At 48.2% G+C, this 21,253-nt stretch overlaps 1 protein-coding gene across 2 annotated transcripts in view; it reads left to right on the forward strand.

Annotated features, from left to right (window-relative positions):
- The first annotated feature begins 1,832 nt into the window (after positions 1-1,832).
- INTS4 (integrator complex subunit 4) overlaps positions 1,833-21,253 on the forward strand; it is a 29,729-nt gene continuing 10,308 nt past the window's right edge. For both annotated transcript variants that reach the window (XM_035115459.2, XM_035115460.2), the window contains exons 1-14: positions 1,833-1,983; positions 3,551-3,748; positions 4,579-4,696; positions 5,832-5,938; positions 7,121-7,306; positions 9,253-9,303; positions 11,249-11,337; positions 12,590-12,710; positions 14,668-14,739; positions 16,173-16,347; positions 16,538-16,743; positions 17,729-17,871; positions 18,515-18,630; positions 19,973-20,106. In XM_035115459.2, coding sequence (XP_034971350.2) covers positions 1,927-1,983; positions 3,551-3,748; positions 4,579-4,696; positions 5,832-5,938; positions 7,121-7,306; positions 9,253-9,303; positions 11,249-11,337; positions 12,590-12,710; positions 14,668-14,739; positions 16,173-16,347; positions 16,538-16,743; positions 17,729-17,871; positions 18,515-18,630; positions 19,973-20,106 — 1,773 coding nt within the window. In that variant the 5' untranslated portion in view covers positions 1,833-1,926. The remainder of the gene's footprint in view (positions 1,984-3,550; positions 3,749-4,578; positions 4,697-5,831; positions 5,939-7,120; positions 7,307-9,252; positions 9,304-11,248; positions 11,338-12,589; positions 12,711-14,667; positions 14,740-16,172; positions 16,348-16,537; positions 16,744-17,728; positions 17,872-18,514; positions 18,631-19,972; positions 20,107-21,253) is intronic.

Genomic DNA, 21,253 nt, shown 5'->3' on the forward strand with positions numbered 1-21,253 from the left:
CAACAACAACAAAATAGAAGCAAAACCTCAAAATGGGGCTGAAAAAAATGTTTTCTAAAATAGTAAAATGCTGTAATCAGAAGCCCTGGGGAGATTTTTCCCTGGGGGGGGGGCGGGGCGGGGACAGCTCTCTTGTGTTGCTGAAAAATGCCTTTACCAAAACATGCTGGCATTTCATAACAATCATAACAACATTGTTTTCTATTTTATAAAAGTAATTTGTTAATGTTCTCCCTCCACTTAGGTCCTGCTTGCAGGCCTCTAGCTGGGCCAGTGTGAGAACAGGATGCTGGTCTAGGTGGGCCACTGACTTGATGAAGGGAAACCCAGCCAGATGGGCGGGGTATAAATAATAAAATAATTGTTGTTGTTGTTGTTAGTCAGGTGCCGTTCTGATGTTCTTATTTCTGTCTCCCTTTAAAAATTTGACCCCTTAAGTAGCAGGATCTAAAAGCAAGCAAGGAGGCAAATAAACAAAACCATGCCTTTGAGCATGTGCAGAGCGCCCTTACATCACAACCACCTCCATTTCTACCCACGCATAAGGCAGCATTCCAGGAAAGGCTGGCCCCGCCCCTCTCCGTTCGCCCCGCCCCTTTTTGCTGCTCCCGAGCCTACAGTCTGTTTGCCCACCAAGGGGCTACACAGTCTCAAGTGACATAGAGACTTCCGGGTCCTCATCGCATGCATTAAATCCCTTGCGGGGCAAGAGTGGTGGCTGTTAAATAGGAGCCACCAAACATAAAATAACAAATAGCCAGGCATCCAGAAGCAGCTTAGAGCGCTGCCTGAAACAGCCAAGCAACTGAAGGTTTATTTGCAAATGATTTTCCAATAATCATGCCCTTCGCCTTAATAATAATAATAATAATAATAATAATAATAATAATAATAATAAAAAGGTGTGTGCATTTGGGCAGAGTCAGTTTAATTGGGACGTTCACGTCTTTCCTTAGTGCAACGGCCCCCGCGAGCTTTCAAGGCGCCGCAACCTTCTCCGGCTTTTCTCGAATTCTTAACATGGATATACTGTACTAGTGGATTTTAGCCCGTTTAAAAACGGGCGCTAGAGGAAGCGGCCTGCCGGGACTGGCTTGGCGGTGGCGGGTCTTCCCGCCACCACCAAGCCAGTCCGCAGCGGGGGTTTTTCGCCGTTTGCCTTCCCCTGGGGGAGGCAAACGGCGAAAAACCCCGCCGCGCCGCAAATCGGCTCCGGGACTGGCTTGGCGGTGGCGGGTCTTCCCGCCACCGCCAAGCCAGTCCGCAGCGGGGGGTTTTCGCCGTTTGCCTTCCCCTGGGGGAGGCAAACAGCGAAAAACCCCGCCGCGCCGCAATTCGGCTCCGGGACTGGCTTGGCGGTGGCGGGAAAAAGGGGAGGAATTCCTCCCCTTCTTCCCGCCGCTGCCAAGCCAAAGCGGGCCTCCCTCCGCGCCCGCTGCCGCTTCGGCTTCCTCGGGTTCCCCGAGGAAGCGCCGTCCCATGCCGGAGGTGTGCGGCAAGGCTGCCGGGGGGGGGGGGAGCGCTTCTCTCCCCCGCCGCCTCACCGCGCACCTCCAGCATGAGACTGGGCTTCGGAGCGGCGGTTGGCGGAGCGGCAGTTGGCTGTTCCCTGTGTCCCGAGAGCGCGGGTCCAATCCCTGTGTCCCTGGTTGTCCCTCCGTCCAATCCCTGTGTCTCTGGGGGACATGCGCAGTACCCCAGGGACACACGGGACATCTGGACGCAGGGATAAGAATATTCCCCTTCTCTTCTCCGCACGCGGAGGAGTCTGATGACTGCGATTGGAAGCCCGAAGTAGAGGGGCGGAAGGCTTAAGAACCTCATCTCTTTGGCGTACATTCGGCGCGTGAGGGAGAGAAGGAAAGGGGAGAGGACGGTGGCCGGCGGGGCTCAGGCGGCGCCGGAAAGCGAAATAACAGGAGCATCATGGCGGCGCACCTGAAGAAACGGGTGTACGAAGAGTTCAGCAAAGTGGTCGTCCAGGTAACCGGCGGGGCCTTGGAAGCGGGGTGGGGAGGGAAGGGAAGGGGGGATGGGGCGAAACCTGTAAAGCTTATTCGTCTCCCATCCATGGCAAGGACAATGTCGCGCAGTGGTTAGAGTGGCGGGCTTAGGGACCTGGGTTCAAATCCTCCCACTCGAAGCTCACTGGGTGTGACCTCGGTGCGGGTGGTGGTGGTGGGAGGCAGCTGCGCTTTCCTCTCATCTTGACCCTACTTCACAGGGTTGTTGTAGGGATTAAACTATGGGCTCTTAGAAATGGGAGTGCATTTATTTTTCCTCTTGGCCTTAATGTTTCTACGTGGGGGCCTTTTGTTTGGCTGGTTGTAAGTTGATTTGGGTTACCCTGGGAAAGATGAAAAGTGGCTAGCAAATTAATAATAATAATAATAATAATAATAATAATAATAGAATTTATTATTTTCAGTCACAGACCAGTTCCAGCTCACATACAATATCAGGGAAGTCATAAAACATGATAGGGATATATTTGAATTTACAATATGGTATAACAGAGGCAATACAGATATAGCAGCAGTTAAAAATATATAAGTTAAATATTAATCACTAAAATATAACCTAAAATTGTCATTTAAGGCCTTAGTCATTATGGTAGCACAGCTTGTTCCCTATGTTTTATGGCAGTCACACAGAATTTGGCTTAATAATAATACCGGTAATTAAATGAGGGTGATAGAGAACTGTGCATGCCACTTGGAGCTCCTTGGGGGAGAAAGGTGAGTCGTAAGTGCAGTGAGTAAATAAATAAATAAATAAATAATGTTAAGGGGCAACGATTGAGAAGCTAATACGCAGAGAGAGGCACTGTGGGTAGGTTGCAGGTTCATTTTGCTTGCTAGAATTGGTTGCTCTTACAATTTGCCAGCTGATTTCTTGGTGGGAGTTGTGTGATGAGCAGAAAACCTGCTGGCAAAATGATACATTTCTGGTAATTACCTCTGTCTGCATGTTGGGAAAGCTTTATCTGTTGGATTTCTGCATGGCGAATGATTTGAGAGCTCAGAAGCTGTTCATCAAGAAGTGAAATCGGATCCCTCCTCCAAGTCTTGGAATGTGACACTTTAACATTTGGGATTTAGGGTTTTTGTTAAACCTCTTGTTTTGAGAGCTACCTTTGAAAGGCAGCATCCCTTCTCTCTGGCGGCTCCCCATCCCCCAATTTATTTAATGTTTCTCCTAGAGGGGTCACCTGATGCCAGCCTTGTCATTGTTTCAGTACCAGGCAAAGGTAGGGTTAGTGAAAAGTGAAAATCCAAACAGATGTGTTGTATTTTTATTGTAATCCACTTTGGGACTTTCTTAGTGGGCATCAAAGTACAAATCTAATGAACGTAACTGTTTCCCTCAATTCCCACAATTTGCTGAGCTCCTCAAGGCTCCTAGGATGTTGTAGACGAGTGAAATAGCGTGAAGCTATAATAACAGCAATAAGGAAGTTACTCTGGAACAACTTGAGGAGAACAAGTTAATACTGCCGCTCTTGTTTGTTCGTGTGTGAATGCAGCCTAACACAGCGTTCGTATTTCAGCAACAGCAGCATGAGGAAATTTCGGCGAAGAAACTCCGGCTGACCAAACCAAGTAAGTCGGCCGCACTCCATGTGGATCTGTGCAAGGCAACTTCGCCAGCGGACGCTTTGCAGTACCTCCTTCAGTTTGCTCGGAAGCCAGTGGAAGCTGAAAGTGTGGAAGGAGTTGTCAGAATCTTGCTGGAGCATTATTATAAGGTAGGGCCAAGTGGCGGTATCTTACAGTATCGCAAGCAGGCCCGGCTCGCCCATTGACTCTAGTGGCGCAATGCACCATGGCGCCTGGGCGATCAGGGGGCGCCCCAGCAAGTGGGGGAGCTGCGCGGCGGCCTCCCTTTTCCCTCCAACAGCCGCGCCGGGAGAGCAGGGAGGTAAGCGAGCGGAACAGGGCCACTAGGACCCTCTGCAGTGCCAGGGTCATCCCTCACCCCGGCGCTGCGTTTCATTGGTAGAGGTGACGCCACATGGCAGCACCTCTACCAATGAAACGCAGCACCTGTTGGCGGGAAGGAACCCGGCGCGGCCCAGCCTGCCCAGGCACCCCGACATGCTGGGAGAAGGGAGGAAGGCCACACGGAGCAGCGACGCCCCCTCCCCCACTCAATCCGGCATCGGACAGGCGGGCAGCCTCCGGCACAGCGCGGCCCCGCTGTGAGGTGCAGGGGCCACCGTGAGGCTCCCACCGCCCGGCATGCCAGGTAAGAGTTTTCCCTTTTTTAAAAAAAGGAGTGGGGGGGCGCCCGAGGGATCCCTGCACTAGGGCGCTCGATGACCTTAAGATGGCCCTGATCGCAAGGTGTCTTGAGGGCAAAAATCAGTCGATTTCTTGGGATTTTAAGAATGAAAATTAAATGGTAAGTAGTTGAAATTTGGGGATATTGTTTGCTACTGCACAGGTGACAGTGGTTGAGGAGGACTGTATTGAAAATCTACTTTTATGTAAATTCTGCAGTGGATATTGCACACCCAGATAGAGTTGGTTTGTGAAGGCTTTAGTCCTCCTCTTTCTCTTCCTGTCATCATCCTAGGAGAATGATCCTTCTGTGAGGTTGAAGGTTGCTTCCTTGCTGGGTTTGCTGACAAAGACTCCAGGCTTTTCTCCTGACTGCATTCTGGACGATGCCATCAACACACTCCAAAATGAGAGTATGTGATAATTTTCTAATGGAGCCTGGTGAAGTGTACAAGATTTCACTTTGTTGGGGTGGGGGTTGTTGTTCATGCACACTGCTTTCATACTGATGCATGAAACTGCTTTAGATTGAGTCACATTATAGGTTTGCCTAGCCCCGGGATAACCGGTGGTTATGACCTCACCATATTATTGGACAACCTTCTAGCCTCTCCACCCTCCAGTATGGCCAATGGCCAAGGATGGGGAGAGTTTTAGACAAAAGCATTTGAAGGGCACCTCATTGATTAGCCCTGAATCTTGTTTGGAAAATGGTTTGATTTGCACATCAAACCAAGGTTTAGTGTGAATGTGTGATGATGTGGGCTTCAGGAGAGGAGATTGCAGGTGCCAGGCTCGTCCCTAGTCCTGCTGCTGTGCTGAGCTAAGTCATGGCTTGGCATAGTATGTTGGCTGAACCTGGGCTCATGGTTTAGCTCAGGGGTCCCCATACTTATTGTGCTTTGGGCTGGTGCCCAAAGCGCCGATCACGCGGAGGGCGGGGGAGCACACGCTATTTCCGGCGCACTTCCAGGTCACAGGAGCACCAGAAATAGCTTGTGCGCATGCACACGGGCCTCCTCCGACCCGAAAGTGCGCCGGATATGACACGCACAAGGTATTTCCGGTCCTCTTTCAACCAGGAAGTGGGCAGCCATGCTGGAAAGAGCGGGCAGCGGGCGGTGGGACCGGATAAATGAGGCCTTCGGGCTGTATCCGGCCCCCGGGCCATAGTCTGGGGACCCCTGGTTTAGCTCTCTGCAGGCTCAGTGCAAGCTTGCAACCAAGGTTTGTCCTGTCGCTTAAGAAACCATTTCAGAAATGTGGCAGGACGTACTGTAAAAAGTGAAAGAAACAGATTTGCTGGCGTTTCTCCTTTCGGCAGAGCAGATGGAAAGACTAGAAGACTGGTCTTCATATTCATAAAAGGCCTGTGTGATGTTTCAGGATGGTGTTTGGAAATTCAAGTGAAGAGTTAAAATGATGAAATCAAATGGTTACCTGCTTAGATTCAGTGTAGTTGCTGGGCCATATGCCTCCAGACCCAGGACATGAATGAATGCAAGATGAAATAATGACACTCCTTTTTTTAAAACTGTTGTTTTTAAGAGTCCCACCAAGTTCTTGCTCAGCTGCTGGATACCTTGTTGGTGATTGGAAAGAAGCTCCAAGAAAGCCCTGCGGTGAGGATGCGCCTGGTGGATGTTGCCTGCAAGGTAATTTGAACTATTAAATGTGGAAAGACATCTGAAGGCAGCCCTGTTTAGGGAAGTTTTTAATGTTTAATGCTGTATTGTGTTTTTAATATTCTGTTAAGAGCCGCCCAGAGTGGCTGGGGAAACCCAGCCAGATGGAAATTAATTATTATTATTATTATTATTATTATTGAAAGGTTTTTAGGTGGGTCGAAACTTCTTTCAGCCTGAAAGCTGCATTTCCCTGTAGGCTAGAGGCAAAAGGTAGACAGAGCAGTTTGATGTAACTCTTACAGTCGGCTATGTTTCAGCCAGGCAAAAGTCAAGAGGCTCTACATAGCAAGCCCCCCTTTCCATCCATGCAACCAAGAGGCATTATTACAGTTCAAGGACGCTTTCCAGGCTGGCAAAAAATACAGGGCACAGAGCAGTGTAGGGAGGGAGCATGGCTTGAGACAGAAAAGTGGCTTGGGACAGGGTTTTTTAAAATAATAATAATGAGTTTTTTGTTCATTTTCTTGCACAGCCATACAACCTTTGGAACCAAAAATGTTCCAAAGATAACAAAATCAAGTAAAACCAACCAACCAACAGTAAACCAGACAGTGTATATATAGATTCACAAGTCTGCATAGTTATTTTCCCGAGGGTATGTCCCCTTTAAACAAATATAATTTAAACGTTGCATAATCCATATATTTTTAAAGACCATTGGAACAGATTTAACAGTATTTTTTTTAATTGTCTGCATTGTGAAATCTGCTAAAAATATATCTCTTTCCTCCCTCCCAACTGAATATAACCTTTTTGTCTATTCCTCAGTTAATGTGCCATTTTACTATGCTTAACCCTTGTAAGATTTTTGCCAGTATATTGCTGCTGAGATTTATTTATTTTTAATGTAAGATGTCCTGATTTTCTGCTGGGTGTGTATGGAGATTTAATAAAACCAATCCTGGTGGGGGGTTTTTTTACCCCCGTCCCCGATTATTGCTGAGATTATGTTAAAAACCCTCTTCCCCAAATTTGGCAACATGCTAAAAATTCCACTGCATATTAAGACCTAATTTCCCCAAACATCCTGAAACAAACCAGTCCATTAAAAAAAACCCCAACAAGAACCCAAACTCTGGTGAAGACAAAATGTCAGGAGAAGTTTGGGCTAATATTTTCATTCATTTACTGTACTTCCTTATTCCTCAGCATCTGACTGATTCCTCCCACGGGGTAAGGACCAAATGCCTCCTCCTGATTGGCTACCTTGGGACTGTGGAAAAAGGCACCTTGAAAGAAGTCGAAGGCCAGCCTCCCAAAGATGTCCAGAAGATCATCGGGGATCACTTCAGTGACCAGGATTCTCGGGTTAGAACTGCGGCTATAAAAGCAATGGTAAGTCTCGGGAGCGTTGAGTTCAGCTTTCCTTAAATCAAAATCCTCCTTGAGTTTGAGTGTGGGGTGCGCATTGGAGTCTAGCAGGTGTTTCTGGGGTGAATTTAGCCACCACGAGGACTGTGAGTGGCCAGCAGGCCTAGCCATGGGATGGCCGTGGGATTGGCCTGCCTTCCTATCTCTTACTCCCTTCTTGAGTAGCCTTCCATGAAAAGAGGCTGCTGACCAGGAAGTTGTCGGAGGGATTATAACAGGGGTCGGCAACCTGCGGCCCACGGGCCACAAGCGGCCCACGGGGGTCGTTTTTTAAACGGCCCACGAGCCACCCCCAAACTGAGCTGCCTGCTTGGCGAGTCTCTGCGTGCTGCGCTAAACCGGTGCAGCGCGGAGCGGGGACTTGCTTCTGCGCCGCCGCAAATCACGTCTGCGCAGATGCCAGAAATCGTGTCTGCACAGACTCGATCTGGCACATGGAGCGATCTCCGCGGGAGTGAACCGGCTCAGGCAAGGTAAACCTTACTGATCCCTGGATAATATTAAAAAGTACTATATAATATTAAGAAGTACTGTTTTGGGGGGACGGGGCGGGCGGGTGTGGGGGACTCCCTGGTCCTGAATGGGATAACTGTGCCCTTGAAGAACCAGGTGCACAGCCTGGGAGTCATTTTAGACTCACAGCTGTCCATGGAGGCGCAGGTCAATTCTGTGTCCAGGGCGGCTGTCTACCAGCTCCATCTGGTACGCAGGCTGAGACCCTACCTGCCCGCAGACTGTCTCACCAGAGTGGTGCATGCTCTAGTTATCTCCTGCTTGGACTACTGCAATGCGCTCTACATGGGGCTACCTTTGAAGGTGACCCGGAAACTGCAATTAATCCAGAATGCGGCATAAGAGATCTACATTGGCTCCCAGTACGTTTCTGAGCACAATTCAAAGTGTTGGTGCTGACCTTTAAAGCCCTAAACGGCCTCAGTCCAGTATATCTGAAGGAGCGTCTCCACCCCCATTGCTCAGCCCGGACACTGAGATCCAGTGCCGAGGGCCTTCTGGCAGTTCCCTCACTGCGAGAAGCAAAGCTACAGGGACCAGGCAGAGGGCCTTCTCGGTAGTGGCGCCCGCCCTGTGGAACGCCCTCCCATCGGAGGTCAAGGAGATAAACAACTACCTGACATTTAGAAAACACCTAAAGGCAGCCCTGTTTAGGGAAGTTTTTAATCTGTGATATTTTAATGTATTTTGGTATTTGTTGGAAGCCGCCCAGAGTGGCGGGGGAAACCCAGCCAGATGGGCAGGGTATAAATAATAATAATAATAATAATAATAATAATAATAATTGGTTCTCTTTGGGTGATAAGGAGAAGGTGTGGCCGAATCCTGGTGATGGAGTCCCAATTGTTAATGCTCATCCAGTCATCATAGGAAAGGACGACCAAACAGTAACCTTGCGCTTGTGCCCTGAGTTCCAGTCCCGCAGTGTTTAATGGGTCTGACTCCTGGGGAAAAGTGGACATAGGAGCCTTAAGCACATAATGGACTCAGTTGCAGGATTTGGATGTTTGAGACGGAGCTTGTAGCAAAGGTGCAAAATAATCTTGTAAGGTTATCTCTGCAACTCCATTTATTTATTTATTATCAGTCTCCAATGCTGATACCCTTAATATATAATAATAGTAATAATAATAATTTATTATTTATACCCCGCCCATCTGGCTGAGTTTCCCCAGCCACTCTGGGCGGGCTTTCAACAGAACAGAACATTAAAATGCAATAATTTATTGAAACATTAAAAGCTTCCCTAAACTACGGTAATAGCTAAACTCCAGTAGCAAATCCTTTAAGGATCTGCCCATCTTGCGATATTTCCCACCCCTCCATTTTTTTTATTTATTTAAATGTTTTGTTTTGGGCACTATAATCACAATTTCTTTTGGTTTTTTTCCCTACAGTTGCAGCTGCATGAAAGGGGATTAAAGTTGCAGCAAACCATTTACAGCCAGGTAATTACTGTGTTCTATGTGCTTAGTGAGGGGCCCTACCATTAAGCTGGGCTCTGTCGCAAAATTGTGGCCAGTGCAGGCCCAGCATGAGCACCCAACATGTTGGGGCAAATGCCAGGGGCCTTGGAGGAGTGCCCACTGCAATGGAAGTTAGCTGCTGCTTCTATTTCCTTTATTTTTAAACCGTTCCCATTCTTTTAATAGCCCACCACTGAAAATCAGGAGTGACAAGCCTTTTGGCCTGGCTGCCATGTGTGCTCCTCCAGGATTCTTTACCCAGTGCTTTGGTATCCCCGCTTGTGCGTTTTCTAAAATTAAAGCCGACTGCTGACCCTTTGCAAGAATTACGCAATCTGTGCTCTCTAAGGCCTGCAGCAGATTTGCGATCCTCTCCCTGCTGCCAAGCAATGGGGGAAAAAAGTGAAATGCAGTGTCTGCTGGCTTAGTGTTTGTTTGTTTTGAAACAGGAGAGCTACTGGGTTTGAGCAAATTAATCATCTTGGGACCTCAAGCTCAAAATAGCAAGCTAGCCAGCATTATTACCCAGATGATGAAAAGTTTGTCTTCCCCCTGGTGACAAACAAGAATCTAAGTTTTAAGCAGTGCAGGGGGGGGGCAGCCATTAATAACGATCATTGCATGATCTTTCCATCCCTCTTTCCCTCCTCGGAGTTTAGCTCAGCATCTCTTACATTTTTACTCCCAACAATCCTGTATGGAAGGCCCTTGTATTATAATTTTGTTTAAAAGTAAGCAGAAAAGATTTTAACCTCCTTTCCGACTACCCACCCACAAAGGGAATGGCCATTTTGCTTTTATGTGATTGGATTGCGTATGTGTGTAAAGATGCCACGGTCCCTAAAAGTGGCAGGACTCTCAAGAGCTACCACTCTGAAGAGCCCCAAAATTGGTGAGCTTTTTTCCAGAGTTGCGTGTCGAGGCTGAATAAAATCCTGTACAGTCTTTAGGCTCCCAGTCCCTGCTAAGCTGGTTTGGAGTTGAATAGAGTACTTATTCATGCCACAGATAGTTAAACTATGGAACTCACTCCCATAGAAGGCAGTGATGGCCATCAACTTGGATGGCTTTAAAGAGGATCAGACAAATTCATGGAGGAACGGGCTATTGTTGCGTCCCACTGTGGAGGCAGCAATGCTTTTGATTACCAGTAAATGGAAAACAGAGTGGTCTTGTGCTCAAATCCTGATCCCTTGTTTCCCACAGGAATCTTTTTGACCACTGTGAGAACAGGATGCTGGGCTAGATGGTCATTTGGCCTGATCCAGCAGGCTCTTCTGATGTTCCTGTGTCCATCAGGGACTCAGGTTTCTTTTTACAGTGGTACCTTGGTTCTCAAACTTAGTCCGTTCCGGAAGTCCGTTCCAAAACCAAGGCGCACTTTCCCATAGAAAGCAATGCACAGTGGATTAATCCGTTCCAGACTTTTTAAAACAACCCCTAAAGCAGCAATTTAACATGAATTTTACTATCTAACAAGACCACTGATCCATAAAATGAAAGCAATAAAGAATGCACTGCAGTCACACAATCAATCCATCAGTAGCTGAACTGGGTTCCACACAGTCACAAAATCAAAAACACAAAATAAATGGCAACAACAGCCAGACCTCAGCATAACACTCAAAACGGAAGTGTGGCGCTCAAATCGGAAGCGTAACACTCAAAATGGAGCACGTGCGGCTTCTGAAAAAAGTTCGCAAACCGGAACATTTACTTCTGGGTTTGCAGTGTTGGGTTCCATGTTTTTGAGTACCAAGGCATTTGAGAAGCAAGGTATCGCTGTATTTTTTAATTTGCTAGTTCCTCCAGTTCGTATCCCGCAGATTACAAAACTTCTTAAAAGATATGAAGGGTAGCATGCAATATAAATATTGGTGGAAGGACTTAGGGCTGATGGTAACTGACTGGAGATCTTCCTTTTCAGGCATGCAAACTCTTAACCGACGACTACGAACAGGTCCGCAGTGCTGCAGTTCAGCTTACTTGGGTCCTCAGTCAGCTTTATCCAGAAAGGTATGTGTAAGGGGGAGAGAGTATAGAGAACCGCCCCCTATCATCAGGAGCAGCTCCTCCCCAAGCAGCCACGGAAGCGCAGGGTCTGAAGGAGGGAGTCAGGAAGCAGAGAGGGAGAGCCAGGGCTCCAGCAGCAGGGAAGAGCCCCTGCTCCACAGGTGGGAAGAGAGAGAGAGAGACGGAAAGGGGGGAGAGGGAGAAGACGGAGCGTAGACCCTTTCCCCCGGCAGCGGAATTAAGGAGGAGGAGAAAAGGGAGGAGATTCGCTGTCCCCAGGCTCTTATGTTGGTCCAAGGGGCGAAAAGGGGCAGTGCCAGATTCTGACACAGAATAGCGCGGACATGAAACCGACAGCTCATCACACTGTAAATAATGTGCACCAATAAAGACTCTGAAAGACAAGTTTGTGGAGAGTCGTTACTCAGGAGTAGCTGTAATAACCTCTGACAGTATGCCTGGAATACCTGGCAGTCCTAAACGAAGGGATGGGGATCAGTAATGACCGATCTTGTAAAGTTAAAAGGCTGCAAAGTTTTCTTTTTCCTGAGTTTTCATGCTGTGTGGGCATGGGAGAGAGAGAGAGAGAGAGAAAGAGAGTTGTCCTGCAGATAATCAAACAAACCATGACTTATTTCTCCAAGGTCTGTTTTGTTTCCCTGCTGCTCTTTGCCTCAAGCCCCTTTTAAGCTTTTTCAGTTGGCATCTCGAGTAAGGTAGCGAAACAAACCATGATTAAGGATGTGTTGTTGGGTTGCGTGTGATGTCAAACCACAGTTGAAAGAAACCAAGGTTTGTAATCCAGCACCAAACCATAGCGTCAGGTTGTGGTTTGTTGGCAGTAAACAACCCATAGTTAAACCACGGGGCAGAATGAGGACGCTCAAATGATGGTTTAATAAAACTGTGGCCAAGCATAATGTGTAAACCGGGCATAAGGTATATGAAGTTTACTAAATGTTATGAAAACCATGGTTTGTTCAAAAGCTTCATTTAAAAGTAGATTGGCTGTGGGTTTTTTCCAGCTTGGAGCCCTGTTTACTCGATGTTCACTTAATGAAAAATGCCTTTTATTTATGCAAGCTAAATTGGGCAAGTGTGTTGGGTAGGATTCCCCTCCCCTCTCTCTGTTCACAACATTTGTAGGGAAAGGTATAGAAGATTTAACTCTCAGCTGAACCTGGCTCAGCAGGTGAGAACAAACCAAGGTTTGATACAGCACCTTCTCTCTTTCTCTTCCCCCCCACCCCTTCAGCATTGTCCCAATCCCTTCCTCCAACGAAGAAATCCGCCTAGTAGATGATGCATTTGGGAAGATTTGTCATATGGTCAGTGACGGCTCCTGGGTGGTGAGAGTACAAGCTGCCAAACTCTTGGTAAGTGCCTTTGCCCCCTGTCATGTCCTTACGCTGTCGGAAAAGAGAGCAAGCTGTCCGTCAGAACATGAAATGCTAGTGGGTTGTGAAACCTCTGGAACAGGGGTCCCCAAACTTACCCGGCTTTGGGCTGGTGCCCACAGCACCAATTGTGTGACGGACCGGGGGCGCGCGTGTGTGAGCACGCACCCATACGCATGCACACATGCTATTTCCAGTACACTTCCAGGTTGGAGGAGTGCCAGAAATAGCTTGTGCGCATGCGCACTGGCCTCCTCTGACCTGGAAGTGCGTCGGAAATGGTGCTTGCACATGCGCACAAGCTATTTTCGGTGCCTTTCCAACCTGGAAGTCGTGAGAGCGGGCAGCGGGGGTTGCTGGGGGCTGCATAAGGGCCTTAGTTTGGGGGAAGCCTGCTCTGGAACATAAAAAGAGCCTGGCTTCTGAATCAGGCCAAAGGCCCGCCTGGTCCAGCATCCTATTCTCACAGTGACCAACTAGATGCCTCCAAGGGAAGCTCGCAAGCAAAACCTGACCACAACAGCACACTCTGCGCTCGTGAAATTCCTAGCCACTTGTATTCAGAGGCATTCTGTTTTTGACTGTGTAGCAGGGTTTCCCAAGCTTGGGTCTCCAGCTGTTTTTAGGGGTCATCCCTAGCTAGCAGGGCCAGTGATCAGGGATGATGGGAGTTGTATTCCAAAAACAGCTGGAGACCCAAGCTTGGGAAACCCTGATGTAGAGCATAACCATCGTGACTACTAGCCTTATCCTCCACGAATTTGTCTGGATGCCTTTAAGAGAGTAAGGAGAGCCTGCAGGATCAGGCCTTCAGAGGGATACCCCCCCAGTGGTAGCAGCCATTGCCAACACGGTGCCCTCCAGACTTAGAATCATAGAGTTGGAAGAGACCACAAGGGCCATCCAGTCCAACCCCCTGCCGAGCAGGAAACACCATCAAAGCATTCCTGACATATGCCTGTCAAGCCTCTGCTTAAAGACCTCCAGTCTTTTTGGACTACAACTCCCATCAGCCTGAGGCAGCAGCATGGCTGTTTTAAGGCTGTGCTTCCTGGGGCTGGTGGGAGTCCAAAACATCTGGAGGGCACCAGGTTGGGAAACGCTGCTCTAGATTTAGCTTGGGCCTCCTCCTCCTCCTGTAAATGGCTTGATATAGCCTCTCCCTAAAGCTCAGTTGGGTGGAGTCTGCATTGGCTACAACACTCCCCCACCCAAACCTGCCTTGAGGTTCTGATTCTTATATAGCTTGAGTGGCAGTTTTTGGGTCATTTTGAGGGGTGGCTAACACCAGGAAATATATTAGAATAAAAAAGAAAAATTCAAAAAAGTGAAAAGAACATAGAAATGGGAAGCAGAGAGTTTCCCTTCCCAAAACAACAACAACAATTTACGGTATTTCTTATACCCCGCCAATATGACTGGGTTACCCCAGCCACACTGGGTGGCTTCCAACAAAATGCAGAGAGGAAGGAAAGAAGCACGAAACCTTAGAAGCTTTCCGAAACAAGGCTGCTTTCAGATGTCTCCGTGAGCCTGCCAATCAAATGGCAGTTTTCAACAGGGAATAAGAAAGGGGGGGGGCCTGTGTGTCACACGGTCTTTCCTCCAGGCCATGGCTAAAAAGTGAAACTGATTGCCAGTCGACTTGGAACAGAGAGGCAGAAAGGACTTTGCGCACAAAGCAGAACAGGCGTAAGGAATTTCTTTGCCACGAGATGTGGCAGCCACTGGCTTAGAAGGCAACAAAACAGATTTGAGAAGGAAAAGGGGGAGAGGTCTTTCAACAGCCATTAGCCCGATAGCTAAATAGACCCTCCTTGTTCGGAAGCAGTGTATCTCTTAGGCTGAGGACTAACAGCCAGGATTTTTATCTCGCCTGTGCTTTGTTCAAAATCATCGTGTTGCTAACTTGCCTCTTTCCCCTCCTTTGTCCCAGGGATCTATGCAGCAAGTTAGTTCTCACTTCTTAGAACAGACCCTGGACAAGAAGCTGATGTCAGACCTGAGGGTACGGAAACTTATTTCATTTGATTTTTCATCGTTTCTGCTGTGCGTCCCATGTCCTGACCTTGGCACGCTGGAAAGTTGCACGACAGGTTCCTCCCTGATGGTCCTCAGATCCTTTTCTCTGTCTGCAGGAGATCAGAAGCTGGCTTTCTGGCAGGTTGAAGCCAGTGAAATTTGAGCCTCGGCTGCATTTGCCCAGCCTTTGTCAGCTTGCAGTAAATCTCCCCCAGGCCATTCTGGTTTCTTTGGTGAAGGGTGCCTTGCACATCTTAAGTCACAGCGATTTGGCATGGAGATGCTGAATGCTGAACCAATGGCTTTGGATATTTGCAGAACTTTGGCAGCTGTTTCAAATGAGCGCCACAAGAAGGCACTGAAGATTCTGGGCGCCTTGTGTGTTGCCCTTGCTTGGAGTTGTGTTAATGGCCTTGGGTGTGCACTTTATGTTACCATTCTAACAACAAACAACAACAACAATTTTAATTTTTTGGTACCCTGCCGTCTGATTGGGTTGCCCCGGCCACTCTGGGTGGCTTCCAGCAGAATATACAAAAACACAACAGAACATCACACATTAAAAGCTTCCTGATAGCTTGGCATTTGAATGTGCAGGCTCTAGTCGGGCATCTAGACAGTTTATATATATATATATATATATATATATATATATATATATATATATATATATATATAATATGCGAGTGGCGCTGTAGTCTAAACCACTGGGCCTCTTGGGCTTGCCGATCAGAAGGTCAGTGGTTCAAATCCCTGTGACAGGGTGAGCTCCCGTTGCTCTGCCCCAGCCCCTGCCCACCTAGCAGTTCGAAAGCATGCCAGTGCAAGTGGATAAATAGGTACCGCTGCAGTGGTAAGGTAAACGGCGTTTCCCTGCACTCTGGTTTCCATCACGGTGTCCCATTGCACCAAAAGCGGTTTAGTCCTGCTGTCCACATGACCTGGAAAGCTGCCTGTGGACAAACGCCGGCTCCCTTGACCTGAAAGCGAGATGAGCGCCGCAACCCCATAGTCGCCTATGACTGGACTTAACCGTCCAGGGGTCCTTTACCTTTACCTTATTGTTGAACATAATTCATTCTGGAAGACTGTTCGCCTTCCAAAATGTTCAACAACAAGGCACAAGGAGCTGGCTGCAAGTACAATTGAGAAAATTGAAAAACACGCAGCGAAAGCCATTCAACTTCCGAGGTGCGTTCGAAAAAAGAAGCATTTACTTCTGGGTTTTCGGTGTTCAAAAACCAAAACGTTCGGCTTCCGAGGCACTTGAAAACCCAGGTACCACTGTATAAGAAATTGTCTCTGCAAACCATTTCTGGCATGTTTCAAAAACCGAAACGTTCGGCTTCCAAGGCACTCGAAAACCGAGGTACCACGGTATAAGAAATTGTCTCTGCAAACCATTTCTTGCATCTGCAGCGGAAACGCACAGCCCACGAACGAGCCAAAGAGCTTTTCAGCTCTGGGGAGTTCTCAAGTGGCAGAAAATGGGGTGATGACGCTCCCAAAGAAGAAGTAGACACCGGAGCTGTGAACCTAATTGAGTCGGGTGCCTGTGGGGCGTTTGTCCATGGGCTGGAAGACGAGATGTACGGTGCGTGATGGCTTTGCCGCCAATATCTCCCCTTAAAAAGTTCCTTGATGACTCAAACAGTTAGAAGGGGGCGTGTGTGGACTCCTTAAAGAGGACCTGGTTTCTCCCTCCCCAGCCCCAGCAGAAATACGTAGGGGCCGCCCACACCGGCTGCTCTGACCTTGTCTTTCTCTCGCTCTGCATTTCTCAGAGGTCCGCATTGCCGCGGTCGAGGCCCTCTGCATGCTGGCGCAGTCCTCGCCCTCATTTGCAGAGAAGTGCCTCGATTTCCTGGTTGACATGTTCAACGACGAGATCGAGGAGGTGAGGCTCCAGTCGATCCATACCATGAGGAAGATCTCCAACAACATCACTCTCCGGGAGGACCAGCTGGACACCGTCCTTGGGGTCTTGGAGGCAAGTGTTTCCCCTCCCTTACCCACAGAGCTTCATTTGGTCCACTGATCGAGTTGTTCTCTACCTAGCTGTGGGTTTTTTTCTTCCTCAGTTGCTCCTGGTTCGTGTTTTTCCATCACTTGCTGATAGGTTCACAGAGCTGCAGCTATCCTTCCCATAACTGTTGAATAAATTGGGAGCGAGCAATGGGCTTGTGCTCACCCATCGCTCTTCTCATTTGTTAGTTCCCCGCCCCCCATCTTCACATCTGATTCTGCTGTCCTGCCAAATTGCGGCCAACCCTAACTTCTAAGTGCGTGATTCCCAGTGACGTAGAAAGCTGCAAATTAGCTTCCGGGCCCAATTCAGACTCTTGGTTTCGACCTATAAAGCCTGAAACGGCTCAGGACCACAATAACTTAAGGACCTCCTCTCCCCATATAAACCCGGACTCTGCATTCATCATCTATGGCCCTTCTTCATGTGCCTCCTCCGTGTGAGGTCCGGAGGGTTGCGATACAAGAATGGGCCTTTTCTGCGGCAGCTCCCTGTTTGTGGAATGCTCTCCCCAGGGAGGTTCGCCTGGTGCCTTCATTACACTCCTTTAGGCGCCAGGCAAAACGTTCCTCTTCAACCAGGCTTTGGCTGGTTAATAGTTTACAGCCTTTTAAATGTGTTTGGGAGGGGGGAATTGTTTGTTTTGGTTTTAATTACTGCTTGTGTTTTATTCTGTGAACTGCCCTGAGATCTTGGATGAAGGACGGTATAAAAATTTAATAAACAATTTTTTAATTTTTTTAAAAAAACCGAAATCAGGCTTCTGGTCCACCTGGGCTCAGTACTGTCTGCCCAGACAGGCAGTCTCTCTCCAGTGTTTTAGCACCTAAGATGCTGCCTTATACTCGCTCAAAGCAGCCCACCACTCTGGGTGTTACACGCAGAACCCGCAAGCAAAGTGCCCCCAAGACCATCTGTAATATTCTGAGCCTTTTCGTGCTGCTTTTAGGATTCTTCCCGAGACATCCGGGAGGCTCTCCACGAGCTGCTGTGTTGCACCAACGTCTCGACGAAAGAAGGAATCCATCTTGCCCTGGTGGAGCTCCTGAAAAACCTCACCAAGTATCCTACCGATAGGGATTCCATCTGGAAGTAAGTGCCGCTTCTTAAGGCCAGTGAGCGCCCCTTCTGGGGGCCACATTCATTCATTCATTCATTCATTCATTCATTCATTCATTCATTCATTTCCTTGAACTTACTAGCCACTTTTTTCTTTACAAAAAGAAAATCAAAGCAACTTAGGAAAAACTGCACATGCACGCAGGTCCTGCTTGTTATCCAAAATTTCACTCATCCAAACACAAAGAATTATACCCAAAACTCACTTAAATGCACAGCTGATTGAGATACCCAAACAACTGGCGTTTGCCCACTTCCTTACTTGTTTGTGCTTTGAGTATAGTTAATGCTGTTATTATTGAGTATTGAGTTTGTGCTTTGAGTATAGTTAATGCTGTTATTATTTATATGGCAGGTGTTTGGGTTTCCTCCCCATAAATGTTACGTTAGACAATATATTGATTGCATGATCCCCCTTTTTTTCCCTTCCATTATGATATTTTGTGTGTGTGTCTGTGACTCTTAAGTCACTTGGGCACCTTCTGGTGACAAGCGACTAGTAAGTCTACTAAATAATTTTTTAAAAAAATTCACAACCATCTTGGTATTGGGGTTATTGTGAAAGGGAACCTCTGTATCTTTTAGATGTTCACCACTTTGAATCTGTGTATTATAGGTGCTTGAAGTTCCTGGGAGGCAGACATCCTACTTTGGTGCTTCCACTTGTTCCTGAACTTCTAGGGACCCACCCTTTCTTTGACACCCCCGAGCCTGACATGGATGACCCAGCTTGTATCCTCTTTTTTTTAATGCTACTCCTTCTCCTTCCCTCTGAATGATGCTTGGCTGACTTCAGACACCACCGAGCCCGTTGTTAAAGAGCCATGGTTGGCAGTTGACTGACAAACCAGAACTGGAAACCGTGGGTTAAAATAGGCTTGTAAACTATGGTTTGTGCTATGTTTTGGTCTGATATCTTAAAGTATAGTTTGGGATCTTGATTTCGGGGCACGGTATGGTTTGCTGCAAACAAGAAGCAGAAACTTCTTGTCTGCTGTCTTCACAGAGAAAGGAAGGAGCGTGAATGTCCAAGATTTGACACTGCCCATTCTCACAATGGCAAACCATAGTTAGCCATGACATCAGAATTTGAATAACTTTTGAGTGGGTTTTATAAACAAGGGTAATAGGAATAATAAATGATACAAATAGACCAAGTATTTTCACAAACATAGTAGTAATATCTACAGTGTACGGTTCATAGTTAGTGGTCAGCGTATAAGATCTTGGCTCGTGACTTGATTTAAACAAAAACAAAGGAGAAAGGGAATGGAGCAGACTTAACATTTAACATTGCATAGCCAAACGCCTAATCAGGAACCTTGCGGTTGTGCTTAGATTCAGTATGAGTAATATTTCATTATATCTGAATTGGGCAGCTTACCCTTTCAACAGTTAAGCCACTTTAATTTCAAGTATAGACGTGTCCTGGGACTCCCTTGGCATCGCCTGGAATGTACGAAGCTGCCTTATACCGAGTTAGACCAGTGCTCCACCTAGCTCAATATTGTCTGCACTGACTGGCAGCTCTCCAGGGTTTCGGGTGGGTTTACCACTGAGCCACAGACTTTCCCCAATGACATTTTTGCACTGCTTGCCAGGGGCGTAGGATGCGAGAGGCCAGGGGGGCCATGGCCCCGGGTGCAGAATCTTCGGGGGGGGGAGCGGTGAAGCAGACACCTGGCGTGTGAGCACCTGCCACTCAGCTGATGGGCTGGGTGAACAAGTGCAAAGGGTGCTGGCGCTCGGGCGGGGGCAGAGTGCGGAAGGTGCCCTTCAGCCTCTGCATCCCACCCGGCGTGTGAGCGCCCACCCGTCGGCAGCAGAGGCTGGGTGACTGCACAGAGGGAGCCCGTTCGCCCTCCACGCCCTGCTGTTGCTCGGCAGTGGCAGCAGCCTCCATCCCTGGGTGCTGGATTGGTGGCTCTGGGCCCCTGCCGCTCGCCGCCCCGTGCTCCACAACCATTGCTTCATTGCCTGTGAGCGTTCTCTTTCCAGCTTCTCTCCAAAGTTCCCCCCTGCATGTCCAGTCGCTTTGGAATCTTGCTTTTCCCTTAACCTGCGGCACGAACAGACATTGCGGTCCTGGTTCTCATTTTCAACGCTGCCAAATCGTGCCCAACCATGCCGGCGCTGTTTTCGGATCACACCTTTAGGCACTACGCTTACCTTCGGGACAGTCTCTCTCACCTCGTCCCTCCCTTGAGGGTAAGGAGTCAGCGGTGGTAATGTGTCTCCTGTTTTGCTTCTGTTCCGCTTTCGGAGAATTAACGCTCATAGGAAGACAAAGCAGGCTGCCACTCCGGGCCCAGACTGTTAGGATCGTCCTACTCACATGTAGGACCCTGGCAGAGACACATGCCCTACTGGTATGTTCTCTCCCTTCTGGAGTTTCAAAAGCTTTCTCCAGCCTGAACATCACAGCGACTGACACCAAGAGGCATTGCCACGCTTAGGATCTTGCAGAGTGTTGGCAGTTTGCGCAACAAACTCAGTAGCACAGCATTTTGGCTAACCTACTTTATTTACATATAATACACTCGGAGCATTCTGACTTAGCTCCTTCCTCTTTCTCATCAGACAGCAAAGAGAAAGAACAAAGGATAATAGTCCTATATCACGGAACACAGTAACATCAAAACATCCTGTCTCCGTCACTTCCCACTATGTGGAATGAAAACATACACCGTCATGTGATAGACAACAATCTCATGACTGCAAACACAGAGCATGAATCCTAACATCGACAGCTACAATACACCTTCCATCACCTGATGTCCTTCAAATGTTTAGGACTACAACTCCCACCAGCAGCCATGCTTTAAGCTCGCGGTTAGGCCTTGCTCTGGGTTCATAGAGCATTGGCCACCCTGGAGAGGCAGGGACTTCTGCAGCTGTGTGGGGAAGCAGGGGGTCTTCAGTCTCACCACCTGCTTCCTGGGGGAAAGACCTATCGGAGATGAGTTGCTGTGCTCATTCGGCCTGACACTCCCGGGCAGGTCATGTTTTTGCTAATCAAGAGTTAGCTCCGACTAGCTCGGTGTGGTTTGCTGCTGGCTCCCCTCCGACGCCACCATGGGTGAATTGTAAGATGCAGCTGTACAGCTGTGAGATGGTAGAGTCCTGAGATGGGGAGTGAACTGTACCACTGGAGGCTGTAGTCATACAGTGGCATTTTACTCAGAGGAGACCTGTTGAAGCAAACGAGCATGACTGCGTTAGGCCCGTTGATTTCAGTGTGTCTGAGTAAAATGTAGCTGAATACCTAGTTTATGGAGAGCAGTGATGAGAGAGGGCTTTTGCTTTCCTGGTTCGTTTGGGAAGCACAGTGGGCTGCATCATTCTTCTGCCAGTG

Source organism: Zootoca vivipara, chromosome 4 (genome assembly GCF_963506605.1).
Source record: "Zootoca vivipara chromosome 4, rZooViv1.1, whole genome shotgun sequence".
Lineage (NCBI taxonomy): Eukaryota > Metazoa > Chordata > Lepidosauria > Squamata > Lacertidae > Zootoca > Zootoca vivipara.